General features: G+C 39.7%; 2 protein-coding genes and 1 non-coding gene across 3 annotated transcripts; 2 read left to right on the top strand and 1 right to left on the bottom strand.

The window, feature by feature from the left end:
• Positions 1–72: 72 nt before the first annotated feature.
• LOC112892627 (dnaJ protein ERDJ3B-like) lies at positions 73–6,823 on the bottom strand. The gene is made up of 10 exons (XM_025959758.1): positions 6,619–6,823; positions 3,482–3,697; positions 3,246–3,378; positions 2,196–2,310; positions 1,906–2,022; positions 1,572–1,658; positions 1,249–1,308; positions 1,089–1,166; positions 563–634; positions 73–467 (listed from the first exon to the last, which is right to left on the bottom strand). The coding sequence occupies exons 1-10, from the start codon at positions 6,821–6,823 to the stop codon at positions 309–311; spliced, it is 1,242 nt and encodes a 413-aa protein (XP_025815543.1). The 3' UTR covers positions 73–308.
• A 2,782-nt stretch (positions 6,824–9,605) lies between these two features.
• LOC112893811 (AMSH-like ubiquitin thioesterase 3) lies at positions 9,606–16,786 on the top strand. Its single transcript, XM_025961311.1, has 14 exons — positions 9,606–9,915; positions 10,160–10,224; positions 10,306–10,378; positions 10,576–10,746; positions 10,884–10,987; positions 11,754–11,859; positions 11,954–12,000; positions 13,021–13,336; positions 13,529–13,618; positions 13,693–13,755; positions 13,892–13,966; positions 14,696–14,758; positions 16,006–16,058; positions 16,280–16,786. The coding sequence occupies exons 1-14, from the start codon at positions 9,790–9,792 to the stop codon at positions 16,458–16,460; spliced, it is 1,533 nt and encodes a 510-aa protein (XP_025817096.1). The 5' UTR covers positions 9,606–9,789; the 3' UTR covers positions 16,461–16,786.
• Positions 16,787–17,429: 643 nt separating this feature from the next.
• Positions 17,430–17,503, top strand: TRNAN-GUU. Its single transcript has one exon. It is a non-coding gene; the product is annotated as a tRNA-Asn (tRNA).
• The last annotated feature ends 579 nt before the right edge of the window (positions 17,504–18,082 follow it).

An 18,082-nucleotide genomic window follows, 5' to 3' on the forward strand; every position in this document is an offset into this window, starting at 1 on the left:
TAATGATATTTGAATTTTAATTATTATTTATGTGCATCGGACTATTGTAATACTACTTGGTTTAATCACAACATTGTAATCAAGGAAAGGGTACTAGAGTCATTTCACATCAAAATCTCAATTTTCTGGAGCTGGAGTTGGTCTGCTAGCCAAACACTTGGAGCTGCTCTGGAAACTCTGCAGTGGAGCTGCGCCATGGTGGAGTTGGTGGAGCAGAGTTGCAAAACTGGAAGTGGAGCAGTCCCAAACAGGCCCTAACATTCAGGCTTGCTCTCGGCAGTTAGCCTAGGGGTCGAAACTGAGGGTGTTTAAGTGAAGGTATTCCTCAGCTTGGCCTTCTGGTCATCAGTTAGGCCTTCAGGGAAGACTACATCGAATGTGATGTAGAGGTCTCCTTTCTTGTTGCTCTTGTACAGTGGCGTGCCCTCGCCTTCGAACTTTCTGACCTCTTTCGGCTTGGTGATCCCCTGCAAATTCACAGCAATGCAAAGTTGAGCTATTGCAGTTCCACTCACGACAAATTCTTTAAGTGTGTAAAACTCAAAATTACCCCCCTATTTACCTCGGTCCCGATTTCCACCGAATGGTTGTCGAGGTGGTTGAAGTTTTTCTTGAAACCAACAAGAGCTTCAAGCTGCAGGAGAAATGGGAGCTCAGTGGTTGACAACAGACAATAGAACCAATGGAAGAGCATGAGAAAATGGAAGAGGCGGCGACGATTGCCAAAGTTCCTGCTGTGAGATAAATAAGCTAATTGATGCTACTTTGATGGAATGAATGAGGCTAGAGGTTCAGACTAATAAGGCCTTCAGTGAGACCAAAGAATCAGCACTCAGCAGAAATGTTGACAAAATTGTTTGGCTGAATTTCTATCTTAGAATGTAAGAAGAGCCCGTCGAGCTTGTAACCGAATGCTTTATCTATTTATTAACGTCTATCCAGAAAGATCTTCATCCAGGAACAAGCACAAAATATTTGTATTGGTTCTCTCAACGTGACCAGACCTTCTTCGATTAAAGGCCATTTGCGGAAGATCTGTAGGTAGAATTATTAGCGAGAGAACAAGACTAAAAAGAAGTGAAGATTACCAGTGAAATTGTCGCTGTTGCATGTAAACCATTGCCTTCTCTTCTGAAGCGTTCATGCCATGCTGTCCGAATCTTAAACTGCCCAGAAAGTGATCTTTGTCAGGGAAAGATGCTGCCAAGCCCTACTTATTTGCATAAAAAAACTAGGGTAGATAACAACCTTCAAATCCCCAGGTTCTCCATCAATCTTAGGTTCACCATCCTCGTAAAATAAAATTTCCTGGAAGCAGAAAATATATAATCTATTTAAGATCATACAGAATGAAATCAACCAAAAGTGTTTTGCATCCATGATTCCACAATCCACATGCCTTAGAGAATCAGCTTAAGCAATTCTTGTAATGATGCTGGTGCAGGAAAAAATGTTGTTGGTTTAGAATAGTATAGAAACCAGGGTGTTCAGTCATGTAGCTCCAAAAGGTTGCAGGATGCCAACCACTGTAGATAAATTACTGGAAGAAACAATAGGCAGTTGCTTTGTACCTGTCCATCTTGCATTCCCTTTTCTATATCAACATTAATGAAATCACCTTCTCTTACGTACTTCACATTTGGGCATGATTCACAAACCTGGAAAACGAAAATGTATCATTATATCATTGCAGAATGTATCAAATTAAACCAGATCTAGTACATGGATCACAAATGAACACCCTTCAAGATAAAATATGGAAGATAAATGTTCTTCATCATGAAAACCATGAAAAGATGAAACAAGAAACTATATCTGAACATTTCACATTACAGTAATATATAAAAAATATAGGATCTAAATCATACCAACTGCATAAAAGAATATGACAGATTAGAAATTTACCTGCTCACTAATTTGAAAAAACGTTCCAGGGGCAATTTCTCGTTGGCGAATTTCATTCCTACATTTGCATCGCCTCTTGCCAGGAGCTGGTTTAATCACATTTTTCTCCCTCCAAACCTACCATTCATCACCAGCAAAATGGCAAGTCAAAGCAAATAATTTATATGATGCCATAAGTGCAAATCATTTCCATAAAAGTCTGAGACTTACTTGAAGAATGAATTAAACATGTTACCATGACTCTCTTAATTTTTTTATCATAATAAGTCCGAGTTGCATATTGATGTTACCTTCACGGAACTACCCATGTACAAATCCTCAAGCGAAGCATCCAATTCAACAATGACATCATCACCCTTAATTATTTTCTCTTCCTCCTTTTCCATCCCTCCGCCACCAAAAAAACTGAAGTTTTTTTAGAATGAATAGAAAAAGATCATTAACAATGGGAAAGAAGCGAAGATTTAGGTGACACAGAAACATGCTAAAAATATTTGTCAACAGAGTTACATTCAACTAAAGAGGAATAGCATATTTTATTTGAGTAAAAAGATATATCTGCCTAACAGCATATAATCAGTAAACAAATGTGCATGACAGGAGTGCACTAACGTACACAAGCTTATAGAGTTTGCTGATTGTTAGGTGAACGAATATACAGCCAGACATGGATGACTATCGTACCACATGGTTGCATCCTATTCCTCATAGAGCCAAATTTCCAATAGCCTACAACTCAAAATAGTAGTCTTGGCTGACAAAACTTTTAATACTTTCAATTAAATCATGAAGAAGATTCTATTCCACATTAATTATTTTCATTTACACCACATGAATCAGCAATTTTGCAGTATGAAGGGATCCCCCAGCTAAAGAATAAATAAAAGGCATCACATGGTCCATGTCCTAAAATGATCTCATGTACCAAAGCGTAAAATTCACACAAGACCAAATGAGTTGGTCAGGACATCACAACCATGATTCTATAATCCTCATTTTCAGATGTCTATGGATCAACAAAACAATTGTGAGTCACTTCACTTTATTTTTGTTGAGTAACTACACAAACTTTAACCTAATCCACAACACATTCAATAAATGTCTTAAGAAAAAAAATAAAAATTCCATCATGTCACTCTCCGAAAAATAAGATAGATCTTGTTGAAGTACTGGAACCCGCCATTTTAAGTAGAAAAAAATATAATAGCATCAATATATAATGCAACGTAGCTCGCAATAAGTTTGTCGTTCTATGTCATGAACAATTATATATTTAGCAGTCATGATAAGATGATATGAACAAAACAAAACATTAGGATAGCATGAACTTTTGTTCTTACTTGCCAAACACGTGTTCGACGTTCATAGCACGACCACCTCCGCCACTATGCCCGCTCTGGAATTGCTTCAACGCATCCTCGCCATACGAGTCATAGACCTTTCTCTTCTCCTGCTCCATCAAGACCTCATAGGCTGCAAGTTCACAACTTCACAGCTCAATAACACCAACACTTTAAGCTAGAGCCTGAGCACTCAACTATATTTCCCTTTGGTTCTCCACATTACTAGTACATACCATTGTTGATCTCGGCGAACCGCGCGTCCGCCTCCTCGTTGTTGGGGTTCTTGTCAGGGTGGTATTTCAGCGCGAGCTTGCGGTACGCCCTCTTGATTTGCTCCTCTGATGCATCTTTCGACACTTGCAGTATGTCATAGTAGCTCGCTCTAATCCATTGATGCAGAAAAACCATCAGAATGACCATTACAATTTCATCAATGTTTACAGGTGATTCTGTGAAATATTGTAAAAATACTCAGAATTTGAGCAACCAGGACTTGAAGAACAGAGAACATACTAGGTAGGTAGCAGTTGAACGGCAAAAGGAACAGGAAATATTAAGAGAAGATATGATCAAATATGCAGCAAAGAACTCTTAGCTTCCAGAAGCGAAGGAAGTGATTTTGAGCAGTACATCGTGTGAAAGCTATTTGGGATCCATTCGAAACCCTTGAGCAAGGTGTGATCTTTGCACCCCAACAGACCGATCTGACGATGCAACGACTACACGAGTATGCAAAGCGAACCCCGAGAACACGAAAGAACCCCGGCCGGATACAATCGGAATCTGGAAAGAACCAAGCTGTGACGGATCCAGGGCCGTACCCAGCAAACGCAGGCACCGCGTGGTGCAGGAGGAGGAGGATGACGGCGGCGAGCAGCGCCGCTCTCCTCCGCGCCGCCATTGCCCCCCACGCACCACAAGACGCGCGCCTCGCCTCGGCTCAAACGGCTAGGCCAGACAAGACGAGAGAGAGCGTGGCTGCCGCTGTGGCGAGGCGAACGAGCCCCCGGGATCCCGTCGACGGCGGCCCTTCGTCTTCCTCTGGATCGATTCGAGAGCTTCCAGTCCAGGAGGAGTGACGTCGTCTTCTCTTTGGTGCGCGGTTCGCGTGCGTGGCAACGGCCGGGGGCCTTTGGGACAGCGATCTCCGGCTTTTGGCCGGGCTCTTGCGCTTTTTGGCGGCCTGCGGCTGCGGCTTCGGCTTGGTCTCCGGCTGCAGAGCACGTGCTAATTGGACGCCACCTGCTGTGAAGGCAGATCTCTCTCTCTCTAGCGAAATACTATCACATCTGAATGCATCTCTCTCTCCAGTTTCATCAAGCCCTTCGGCACGATCGTTGATGAATGCCATCTAATAATGGTGTGATATGTTTGTTCGTTTGTACAGCTTCATGGGAAGGTAGAGCGCGCGTCGTCACCGACAGTGGTGGAGCTTGAACTCAATATAGAAGGGGTCGGTAGCTACAAATAAATTAAAGTGTAAAATTATCTAAGTATGTAAACTATGCAGAAACACAGATGACACGGGACACAACACATATTATATATGTTCTCGTGCGGTACAAGTCACCCTTATGATCATGATCAGTGGCAGACCCAAAACTTTTCTAGAGCCTCAGCCAAACATAGTAACTAATAATAAGTTGATGGTGTTGTCCTTTGCTACCTTAGATCGTGCTGCTAATTTACAGCTTTGTGTCAAGGTCGGACGTGCAGCTCATATGCACAACGGCAGAATTATCAAGCATGAGCGATTATACCAGGTGTCTTTGTCATCGGTCTATTATTTTTTACTTGGGCAAATTGTGCTGTGCACATACAAGTGCACCGCTCCGCAGGGAGCCTGGGCACGTGCCCGGGGTGGCCGCGCCCTGGACCGCCCCTGCTTATGATAACATATTTCTATTTACCTATGGATAAAGTGAAGAAGTGTTATTGGTGACACATCAATAATTTACCCACCGGCTAACTAAAAAGAAATTTTGCATGATGATAAAAACTAAACCATGCATACAAATACAATAGGCAATTTGATCTGAGCAGGTATAGATTATATTCTATAGAGTTTGTATTAGATGTATATAGAATCTTTGTTAATAGTTGATTTTTCAATCTAGGACAGTGGCGGCCATGGCAAAAGTTTAATCCTCGGGATTGGCCTAGGGTTAAGTTGGCCTATTAACATTTGCAACAAGAGGATTAAATTGCAAACGTCCTAGATTGAAAAATCCTCAGATGTATATAGAATCTTGTTGCAAAAGTTTAACCCAAAGGTGGCAAAAGTTTAATCCTCTTGTTGCAGGCAGTTAGTTTAGATAACCCTAGGCCAAATTAACATGCTAACATGCTTTGCTGCCCCCCCCCCCCCCCACCCCCCCTCCCCTCTCCCTCCCACCCAGTAGAATTCCTGGCTCCACCCCTGATCTAGGAGTCCTTTTTTCTTCTTTGGGGACAGGTCCAATTACTTTCAGCTATTCATCTCACAAACTATATGACACAAGAGAAAATGTAAACCACTTGTCAACCCAGAGAGTGGAGACTTCAATCTCTTTGTAGGCAGGCTAGGGTGGTCCACTCAGCATAAATTTCTTAACACTATAAATGATATGCTAATATAACATAGAATTTAGCAAACCCAATCATATAATAAAGTCTTCTTAACATTTTAGGATAAACAAGTATGAATATTGCGAAGTACAATTACTTGCACACCCACAATTGCGCAGGCATCCAGCTGTGTAGGAGCATCGTCGCAGCTCGCTGGCTTCAGTAGTCACGCTGCTGCGCTGCGTGGCCGTCGGCAAGGCCTAGCCTTCCCATCCAATACCAAAGTACCAAGGATTAGGGATTTATTAGGGGAGACCAAACCAGAGATGGGAGAGAGCAAGGGGTACTTGTCGATGCTGTTCCTACTGTGGTTCCGATGCTCCATGCATAGTTGGACTCTCGCTATAATCCTAGAGGGGAAGACTAAACAGAACGCTATAATCCTAGAGGGGAAAACTAAACACGGAACGACGTCATGGCAGAATGGGGACAAAGTTTACTTCTATTGATTGATTTCTAAACATCTAAACATGAGTAATGGGCTTGGACTGTATTTTTAGGGTAGGCTAGGGCCAACAGCGACCATCACGTAGCTCCGCCCTTGTTTGTAGAGAGAATTCCTTATTTGGCTCTAAAGATGATTCAATTCCTTGTATGATCCTGAAAGATAAGCAATATCTTATTTGATATCAACTTATAATTTTTTGCCCAATTTAACATTATCATCAGGTCCGTTAGATCATTCGGTTAGATTTTCCTTCATGTAGCTGTTAACTTTTGCATTGTTGGACAAAAATTCCCTCGCATGCCCACACCAACCCACCTTCCGTTACCTCTGTTGCGCCGCCGCTCCAATCGACGCCGAAAGAAAAACAGGCGATCCGATCCACGCCGCTGGGAGGGGGATCCAGCGCCGGCGAAGCCTGCTGTGCCGCCCGCGCCCCAAGAGGCCCACCCCTGCCTTTGCGGCGGCGCAGGGGCTGGCTGCAGACGCGGTGGGAGGCCGCGCCCCGGCGACGCGTGCGCATGCGCGGGCGCGGGTGCCCAGCCGCGCCCTGAACCCGCAGCATAAACTTGAAGGAGGACTGTACATGGAACGCAGAAAGCCAGCAAGCTGAGGATCGCGAGCTTCGTCCACGGTTCTGACTGTCTGGAAAAGCAGGACTTCCTTGCACCGACTACAAAGCCAGGTAGATCGTTAGGCTGCTGCCTTCCTCGTTGAGCAGGCAAATCTGTACCCCGGACAAGTTACCGTCGTCGCCCTTGGTCCGCTGACCAACCTTGCTCTTGTCTGCTCTGCTTTCCTTTCCTTTGATTGCTCACTAGGCTGGATGCATCTAACACTGCAGTAGCACTGTGTTCTGATCTAAATTGTATGACTTCCTCCGATGGAAATGCGTTAGCCCTTGTACAGTCCTTCTTGCGGTCCTGTATGTATTGTTGGTGTGGTTCGAATATGCTATTTCTATTTGCTACTTAATCATGCCATGTTACTAAGATACATTGCGGCAAACAATAGACCTAAAAAGTTAGTAAGGGGCAAACTCGTTCACAGCCACTAAATAGCAAAACTAACAGAAGTGTCAAATTGGTAGAAAAGTTGCAAGTTGATGTCAAATAAGGCATTGTTCACCTTGCAGAGCTAGATAGGGAATTGAGTCATCTTTCCGGACCATGTAAGAAATTCTCTCCTAGGACGGACCATCAAAATAAAAGTAATGACTATGGAAGAATGGATACGACCTGACACATGGAAGAGGATAACTTTCCCTAGCAAGATCTTGACCTCATGGACGCGCGTGTAATGGTGCTGAGGTGACAAAACAATTATTTTGTATAGTAATGGATCGTAGAAGAATAATTGGATAGAATAAAATATATAGAAAGCTTGACTAATATAGACCCTGATCATATGTGTTGGTAGTAGCTTGCATAGCCCAGCTACTCGATCGCAAAGCATAGCTCACAAACAACTGTGGCTGGCAACGGCTGTTGCAGCCGCAGCCAGCTCTTTCGATCACTTTGATAGTAAAAATTATTAGAACATAGTGCAAGTTGTATCCTTGGGGTCACTCCAATAGTAGTAATCAGAATATAGTAGTAATTATGAGTATAATTCAAACAACATCTGTCAAATGGAGAGAGGAACTAATGGTAGGATTAGTGAAACAAGATAAGGAAAAGAAGTAAGATAAAATAAAAAGGTAAATATGCAAGATTTGGATATAATAATCACACTAACACATAAAACTAAGACATACTATTTTTTTATTTTTTAGGCAAAATATTAGTCCCTCGCGATCTGAGGGTCAACTTCATCCTCAATTTTTAAATTAGCCAATATAGTTTCTCAACTTTTTTAATCAAACTCGTCCTTATGTTGATATTATACTCCGTAATAATATAATTATACTCCATAATAATATGATTTTTATGCAAAGAGTTCTTTTTACCCTTGACTCCTTCCCCTTTAAATCTGCAACAGTTTATTTTTTACTAAAAAATATTTAAGCAATGCAAGTGTTTAATTTGGAACATAGAAGTTTACTTATCCACGCATCGCATTTTATTGCGAACGCATAGAGAGTAAAATTAGACCTACTTATTGCATAATCGTACCATCATATGAAATATTTACCCATACATCGTATTGTATTGTAGACGCATAGAGAGTACAATTAGACCTACTTATTGCATAAATGTACCAATCATATAAAATATTTTGAAAAGTTGAGCGAACCTGATACAAATATTGGAAAATGAGGAGGGGGAGAATGAGCAAGGGTAAAATAGACTTTTTTTTATTTATCTCATATTATTATGGAGTATAGTATTAGCACAAGGACGAGTTGACCTAAAATGAAAGTTGAGGGACTATATTGGCCAATTTAAAAGTGGAGGGATGAAGTTGACCCTCAGATCAAAGTTGAGGGACTAAAATGCCTAATTACCTATTTTTTATAGTTATGATGGTTTTGTTAAATCCATCATCTACTATGTAGTAAGCCACCTAATGCCACATGGAACATTATTGATAACTAAAACCCATAGCATTGCTAATTATGTACTTAACGACTATAAAAATAAGACATATTTTAAGAGAAAAACGTGCACCAGCCAAATATAAATTCTTCATTTGGCTTTTGTTGCATGATATGCTAGATGGCGGACCCGCAAAAGAGACAAGAGCCTTATGCTCCCAATCACCAGAGAGGATTGAACATCTATTGATCAACTGCCCTTTCTCGAGAGAACTACTTTAGTTCGTTTTGCTATGCAGATTTGGCTACGATGCGGCCGCTCCAAATGCTCAAGCGCATACAAGCTGGTCGATTGGTGGCGCATACAAGCTGGTCGACTGGTGGGGCGCTGCGAGGAAGAACATACAGAAGGATAATCGATAGTGTTTTGACTCCATAGTTGTGTTAAGTTGCTGGATGCTCTGGAAGGAAAGAAAAACAAAACTTTTGATGGATGTGTTAGAACTATTGATCAAGTTCTAGTTTGGGTGGTTGATAAGATTCGTCTCGATTCCAAGCAGGGTTTAGGCGCCTTGTTGTAAACGTTTTAGGTAGGTAGTGTAGCATTTTCGGCAGTAAAGGTTGGTTTCTTATCTCTGAAACTAATTCTTTATTTATTTTAAACTCTTTTTCTCTTAATGAAAAACGTGCTTAGGCACAGTTGTGGATTTATTTTTGCAAAAAGTAGCCAAAAAGATCGCAGACTTTTAAAACCTACCATCACACGACAATTAGCGCATATTACAGGGTGCGGCCGCGAGAGAGAGAGAGAGAGAGAGAGAGAGAGAGAGAGAGAGAGAGACTAGGCCGGAGCCGCAGCCCGCAGCCGCCCGCAGTCCAATTCCAACGTGACCCAATTCAGCAATTCCTTCACCGCTACCGAAGTCTACTGCCATTCCTACCCCCTCCTAACCCCGCGTCGCCACGAGCTCGCCGCGCAGGCGAAGGAGGGGGACCTCGCCGGAGAAGAGGCCATGGGCCCGCCGCAGCCAGCTAGGGGCGGCCCCATCAACATCGAGGCGTGCGCGCGGCCGATCGCCGTCGACAACCGCATCAGCCTCCCCTACTACTTCCGCATCGCGGGCAGCCTCCTTCGACAGGTCCAACCCTACCCGCCCCTTCGGAATCTCGTGCGGGGGATCGCCCCTGCGCCCTCTAGATCTCGCCTTCTGTCGCGTGAAGTATTAGCTGTGCGATTATTTAATTGTCGATTGCACACGGCTCTTTTCGATTGGTTTGGGCGAACGAATTGGGGGTTGTTTTTGTTTCGATGTTAATGCGAGTGCTCTTAAGTTTGGAGTCAAATTGTGTTAAAACTTTGGTGCTCTGATGTTGTCGGTGCAGGCTAATATATATCGGAACGAGAAAAACATCCTCGACCTGTATGTAATCCTTCTGAGATACTCGAGGTGGGCTGAGCATTCAATCATTTGATACTCGCATCTTGGTACCGTGATTGTTTGTTGCACCTGAAACTTGATTGGCTGCAGCTTGTTGTGCGAGACGATACCAAAGCATCGCGATTTCCTTGCCTTCAAGTTTAGAGAAAAGGCGTTTTTCGATGTAAGTCCACTCAATTCATTATTAGATATCACATCTGTCGCCTTAAAATCTACTCTTGAGCAACATAGACTTTTCAAATCCCAACTGGGCTTGTAGAAATTATTTTGCAAATAACTTCTTTTGGCCTTCTTTATCTCATCTCCGAACTCTCCATTTATTTTCCAGTTTTTACCTAAATGAATGAGCCTTTGTTGCAGAAACTTAGTGATGTTATCAAAGAGCTTGAGTCATTGAAGCCGGTTGTGCAGCGGCAGGTTGCCGAGCATAACAGAGGAGGTACTGTGGAATCTAATACTAATAGTCTAAATGGAACCTATGCTACAACTCGTAGGATAGAGCAGCATACCCCAAGCTTGTATACTCCACAGGTATGCATTGCATTACATTGCATTTCCTAGTCTGTAATAACGTAATATTGTGAAGCATCCTGAGAAGAAGATATGGAGAATGTGTACTTTCATATTCTCATGTGCTGTTATAATTTTTCATCCTTTTCCTTCTTCAGCCATTTGTAGGTAGCACTAATGGAGCACTGCAAAAATCCTTCCAAATTGGGAGACAAGTGCCATCATTACCGAGTGTCCAACATGATAGGCAGATGCATAAACAGTATGTATACCTTTTGGTCATATTTATGTCTGTGATATGTTTTGTTTCACTTAGCTTAACTATAGTGTGTCCATTTAGTTATATTTCTGATTAACAGTTAGCCATCACTTATGTAAAAGGAGTGCTGGCATGTTAGTTATCTAACAAAGACACTGTAGTAGCTTGATGATTGTTAAGCGGAAAGATAGGCTTACAGGGAACATATGGCCCTCATACACTAGCTTAATTTCAAGGGTGGTTATTTCAGAGGAACTTTGCAGGAAACGAAGCGTACTTCTTGAAAATTTTATATTTTCTTTCATTACAAACAAACAGTGCCATATTTCCAATCAGTTGGTTTTATCTATCTGTTCAAAATTTCCAACAATTAGATAAACGAATAACACTACATCTAGGGTTTTCTGTTGATTAGTAATTTCACACACTTTATATTTGTAAATTAGAGAAACAACATTCTAGTGAGAGGAAAAATACCAATAAGCTTACAAAATCAGTGTTTTTGGCAGAGACCAACAGCTTATGTAGTTAAGTGCTTTGGCAGAATCATAATTAAGCTATTCCTTCCATTTCCTTCGTTTAACTTCTATTTTCCTTTACTTTTCTAGATATTGTTCTTATCCAGTGTGCTTTCTGTAGATAAAAAATGGGCTATTCTTTCCCTGGTGTACAAGTAGCCATATGTGTTAGATAGTTGTATCTTTGGTCCTTTTCTTTCTTATGGTGTTTTATGCACTGAACCATCTCCTTTTTGGTCTAAACTATGCAGATTTATGAACCTGCCTTATCCAAGTGAAGAAACACTAGCTAGACATTCCATATTAGGACCTAATGGTCTTCATGGCCGATGGAATGTGCCTGTTACTGGAATTAAGGTATGCTTCTTTTAGTTTCATTGTTTCGGTGTATTTGGCTGAGAATTTGACCACAAGCAAGCAGTATCTAATGTATCTCTACTGCTCTTTTCAGGTTCAATATCCAAACAATTTTGAATTAACACAAAGTGATATGACAAGGTGACAATTCATTAACTATGATAGTTTTTAGCTTTACTATTTGTAGAAGTATTATTTTCTATTGCTCTGCTGTAAAGAGTTCTTGTAATTCCTTTCATTTTGAAAAAACTGAGACCCCTTTGTTTCAAGTTGTTCTACCTCAACTCAACGTCTCAACCATGCTCCTAATTTGGATATTTTCAGGACCTTGACTGTTTCCTGTAAAATTCTTACGATCTAAGCATAATATATCATTGATTAACAAGGTGTGCTGTCTCAGAATGTAAAAAGTTGCAGGAAAACCAAAATAATCCAACTTTTATAGAAACTAGCAAAGAACAGTTTATGCTAAAAATCACTGATATGGACAAATTCCAATTTTTACCGGAAACTTGCCAATATTTTTTTAAGTATAAACTACTATCAATTTTTTTAAAATTTAGGATGTTTGTACTTTATATTGGTTTCTGCTTGTTTTTGAATTTTTAATGTTTGGGTTTATATTGTATATGAACACCCATCCTGTATGTATCTATACATTTTGAGAGTCCAACATTGTCCTAGCAATAGTTATTTCTTAACACATGTAGTGAGATACTCATATTTGATAAGAATTTAATATTGTTATAATAATTCTAGTGGTATATCATAAGGGCACTTGCTGATTAAATTTCAATTTTGGAGATATTTGCAAGTTGAATAAAGCCTTATCTTTTTAAGATGTATCATTTTAATGATCTATCTGTTTTGTAATTTTTAGTTAGTTTTTAACAAAGTTTTGAAATATTTTTAAAGGTGATGTTTCGTATCAATATAAAGCCATCTGAACAGGTATTGATTAGGTTGGCTCGACTGGATATAATTTTGAAAGAGGGGTTACTCGATCAACCAAGTTGAATGAGAAACATAACCTTACACTTGAGATTAGACTAGAAGACGGAGACACATATGAAAATGATTGGAAGAGGGACTACAATAGGAAATTAGTCATATAACTATGCCATTTCCTTTTGTTTGACATTATCTTGCTTTCTTCTGCAGTTTAGTACCATCCATCTTGAACCAAGATGGTTCACTTGGTCCCAGTACAGCACCTCCGGATAGCTCCACAAATGACAATGAGGATATGAAATCTGTTCTTTCTCTTGATGATGGTCGATGGTCTGTACCAGCAGAAGAACGAACCCCAATTCCTTCTGCTAGTTTGGAAGAAGAGTTGTTCCAATTGAATATCAAACAGCCTTCTCCTCCACCAGTCCTGGCGGAGGTACAAAGACCTATGTCTCCATCAAGAGTTGCTGATCCAACACCAGGACTTCCGACCTCAGGAACCGCCCGTTTTCAGAACTTGCATGTTGTAAGTTCAGAATGCATCTTTTCCTTTTAAAATCATCATATTATTTGGGCTTGCAGCTGTACCAATCTCATTATGTTTCTTACATCGGTATTTTATCTGTAACAAGTTCGGTTCTTCCATCAGCATTCCATGTCTAACTCCTTGTACTCTTCTGACTTTTTGATTGATTATTTCAATTTACATTGTTGTTAGCCGATCAAGTTGATGGAGTGTTTTCTAAGGGTTGCTGAATCAAACACCAAAAGAAGCCTAGAAACTTGTGGGGTTCTTGCTGGAACCCTGGTACGTACATTGCTTATAGGAAATGAGAACGGTGGTTTGGCAGAATTTCTAACACTAGTTGTATTTTCATGTAGAAAAAAAGAACTTTTTATGTGACCACATTAATTATTCCAAAGCAGAAATCGACATCTAATACGGTAAGATGTTAGTTTTTACTTCTGTTTTATCTTGGCCATCCTTGTTGTATCTCCATTCATTCTGTGCATGTTGCTAGTGACATGTGTAATACAGTACCTAAACATAGTACTGAATGCCATGTTTTTCTTTTTCCAGTGTGAAGCTACAAATGAAGAAGAACTATTTGAAGTTCAGGACTCATGCTCACTTTTCACTCTTGGTTGGATTCATGTGAGTTCAATTTAACTTGGGCATTTTCTTTTGTTTGCTCAAGTCAATAAGGTAGATGCGCTGTATGTCTGTATCCTCCTGAAAGAAAAGAAGAAGAAAAGGTTATATGGTATATGTACCATACTTGATATAGGTAAATAAGAAACCGATGAAGATGCTTACTTGTTCTCCACCTGTGTAACTATTTACTGAAAGAACTAGTGAAGAAAAGCTGCTTCTCTGCCTTTTAAAGTCCAAAAATATCTGCTTAAGCATGGGAGTTCTTTACGAATGTGGATACTAGGATATCAAAATCATTAGCTTGCATTGACCTGTGACAGTTGGATATGGATAGTTGGATGTCTTAGAGAAAGATTATTTATATATGCCTATGGTCTTCATTATTTTTATACTAGGATTACAAATGTGCTCTATACTCTATAGTACAGAAGATTTTAAACAGCATTTAACATGCGTGCAAACCACTGTATGAACTTCGTAAACTATGAATCGTTAGTCAACTTTTAGAGCAACACATCTTGGACTTCCGCACATTTATATTATAAATGTTGCTGGTGTAATTTGAGTGTTAGATAATCTTCCAACCTTCAAGGAGTCATGAATCTCTATTAAATGTCATGGGATGCTTGATGTTTTCTGTAACTACAAATAGTCTATGGTTGACTGATTACTTTCCACTATACTACAGAGAATATTGAATTCCTCAATTTATTCCTTTTATTTTTCCAGACACATCCAACACAGTCCTGCTTCCTGTCTTCCATTGATCTCCACAACCATTATTCTTATCAGGTAATGCTTGCTGGCAGACTGGATCTCACAATATGTTACTGCTTATTTGGTGTCACACTTCTATGGTTACATTAGAGTACTTGGTGTTTGTGTTGCCCTAAGCACTTGGTCATTTGAGTCTTAACTGTTTCCTTATTGGTTAAATGTTTAAATGTGGAAAACTTAATTTGCTATTGTGAAGATGTTCTCCAATACTAATACAAGATCCCAATTCATTTTTCACAGTTCCAGATCGAATGATCAATAGAATAGTTCAATGAGATTTGGTCATCTGTTCATCCTTATTCTGTGTTAGGGAACCTTGCTCAGGGATGTAAGCTTGGCATCCTATCATTTGATGAATATTGTTATGATTATATCTTCTTGCTTTGATAAATCTCTCAGGTTTATGATATTTCTTGCATATGAAAGATCTTTGGTGTAATAAAATTATCAAAATGATGTTTAAACATTATCTAGTCTATTTTCCTAGAGAAACAGAACCCTCATGGCGGCCAACTTGGGTCCTGGCCTGTCTCTGCGAAAACAGCTCATATTGCTGTTCCAGAAGGTAGCTGTTGTAGTCTGTAGGGTACCTGCTGCTTAGCTATTGTAGTCTCTAGAGTACCTTCTGCTATTCCTTAGGGAAGAGGTAGAGTAGGGAAAGGGAGAGAAGCTAGGGAAAATGGAAAGGGAGTGTCTGTTATAAGTGGGTGAAGAGAAGGAAGAGAATGAAAAAGATAGAGACCAAAACAACATGTTCCCCCTTGAATTTTTGCTGGATTTATCAAACCAGTATGGAAACTTTGAAACAGGTACTTTGTTCTGTTTCCTTGTTTAGTTTTGCTGCTGTGCTAAAAGCCATGTTCTTAGACGGTCTTTCCTTTGGGGTTTTTAGTCCTATTGTCGCAACTCCAATCTATGCAAAGTCACTTATATTGGTTTGTGAATGCTACATCATGAAGCTGATATCCCCATCTTATTCTTTGTTTTCCATTTCTGGGCCAAATCCGTTGTTGTCTTGGTTTAAAACTTTGAAATTGGAAGACTTGATATGTGGTGCAAACATGAGGTATTAGCAACAGCAGTTTCTTGGGAAAAAAGAGCTTATCAAATTAATTGTATTGAACAGATTGATTTGTGTTATTCTTTACACTTTAACGATTGAAACTTTTTGTGGTGGGGCATTGAGTTATTACAGGCTGATCAAATTGAAAGTGTTAAATGTTTAATTAGATTATTTGGTCTACCTTTTTTTTTGTCGATAGGTCATGCTACCTGAAGCAATTGCAATAGTTATGGCACCTACTGACACAACAAGGTATATTCTCCATCTACGCTGTCGACATCCTTTTCTTGCATTGATATTTAACACTTTTGCTGATATATAATATATCACTTCCCTATTGGCAAATTTGCTCAACCCGATTTAACTGACCTTTGTATTGCTTGGATGCTCCAGAGCTTGTGTTACCATAGTTTGCACGCCTTGTAGCATTGGGGGGCATCTGACTAATCATGGTTATGTATTTGTTTGACCAGAAAACATGGTATATTTCATCTCACGGATCCAGGTGGTATGGGTGTGATCCATGATTGTCAAGAGAGAGGTTTCCATCCTCACAAGGCACCTCTGGATGGCTCGCCAATTTACGAGCAGTGCTCCCATGTCTACATGGACACCGATATAAAGTTTGACATGATTGATCTCCGAGAACGATGACAAAGCTCAACTTCACTCGGTCTATTTGGAGCCTATACTTAAGGCAGTTCAACAAATCGCTGCCTTATTTTTTTAGTTGTGCTTAAGAAATACGAATTTTTATGTAAGCAGTTGTCCATAGCTATTGCATTGTATAGAGAAAATTGGTTACCTTCAAGGTCCTTGAGGGCTCGAAGCCTTGTTGTAATTCATCCCTTTAACCTCGCAAGGCACGACCATGTGACAAGATGAGGAAGTGCTGTATTTCATTTTTATGCCATGGTCTTTGTACATCGTTGAATGTTTGACCTAAATAACATTAAATAGCATCGATTGTTTGAGCTCCATTTTGTTTTACGAGACATTAGGTTTCCTTGTTATTTGTTGTGATTTGTGAAGGCTTTTAATGGATGCTATGTCTATGCGGGGTTTTTTTTTTCTCAGCTTACTTGTGGTCTGAAACCTCGAGACGAATACATCGCGTTCACTCCTGAAAGCTAGGGACATTGCAGGCTTGCAGTTTAGTCGACCTAGCGTTTTCTTTATTTCGCTTGTATGTTAATAGAACTACCTTGGATAAATGTAGGTTTAGGATTTTCAGCTCGTACAACTCAAGGGTCTAGGGGAACCAAAAGCAACTTTTCTTTTGATCAAACTATAACTAAAATCTGAGGAAATTCTTGCACAATTCGAACTAGATTGGTCGGCCAGCCATTCTATCTCAATCCACGGATGGTTCTGGCAAGTCCTGGTTTGCTTCAGTTATAACACTAGATCTGATCAAATTTGTTGCAACAAGCCAGGCACTGGCACGTGGAAATCATTTTCTTACCAGTAAAGGTAAACCCAACCTAGATTCGCTGAAAGTGCAAGCATATTAAATTTCTGTGGATGTAACAGTGTCTCAATACAAAATATAAATTAAAGAACTAACAGTGTGCATTCTTACCTATTGCAATAAGTAATTTGAACTCTAACTTGACATGAACAGCTGGAGTAGCTCAGTTGGTTAGAGCGTGTGGCTGTTAACCACAAGGTCGGAGGTTCAAGCCCTCCCTCTAGCGCATTTTTATTTATCGTGACGTTTTTCCTTTTTGCAAATTACTTTTCCTTACCAATTTTATTACAATCCCTATATTTATTTTGTATTCTATTCTTATTTATCGTGACGTATGTTTTTCCTTTTTGCAAATTACTTTTCCTTACCAATTTTATTGCAATCCCTATATTTATTTCGTATTCTATTATTATTTATCGTGATGTTTTTTCTTTTTGCAAATTACTTTTCCTTACCAATTTTATTACAATCCCTATATTTATTTTTTTGCTTGCCATTTTCCAACTTTTCATTACCAATTTTACTTATTCTATCTTATTTCAATTCCCACATTTCTTTAACAATTCATTTTTAATCCCCATATTTATTACTCATAATTTTTATTAATTATGTTTTTTTCTCTCTCCAACTTTTCTTTACCAGTTTTATCTATTCTGTCTTTGTCAAGCAATTGTATTTTGGTCCCCATATTTATTTATTTATTTATTATATTTTACTTTTTGTGTCTTTTAATTTTGCTCCTCAAACTTCTCTTTACTTCTATTAATTGTCTTTTTGCCATTTCCAACTTTTGTTTATTTTAAAT

This window comes from Panicum hallii, chromosome 5 (assembly GCF_002211085.1).
Source record: "Panicum hallii strain FIL2 chromosome 5, PHallii_v3.1, whole genome shotgun sequence".
NCBI lineage: Eukaryota > Viridiplantae > Streptophyta > Magnoliopsida > Poales > Poaceae > Panicum > Panicum hallii.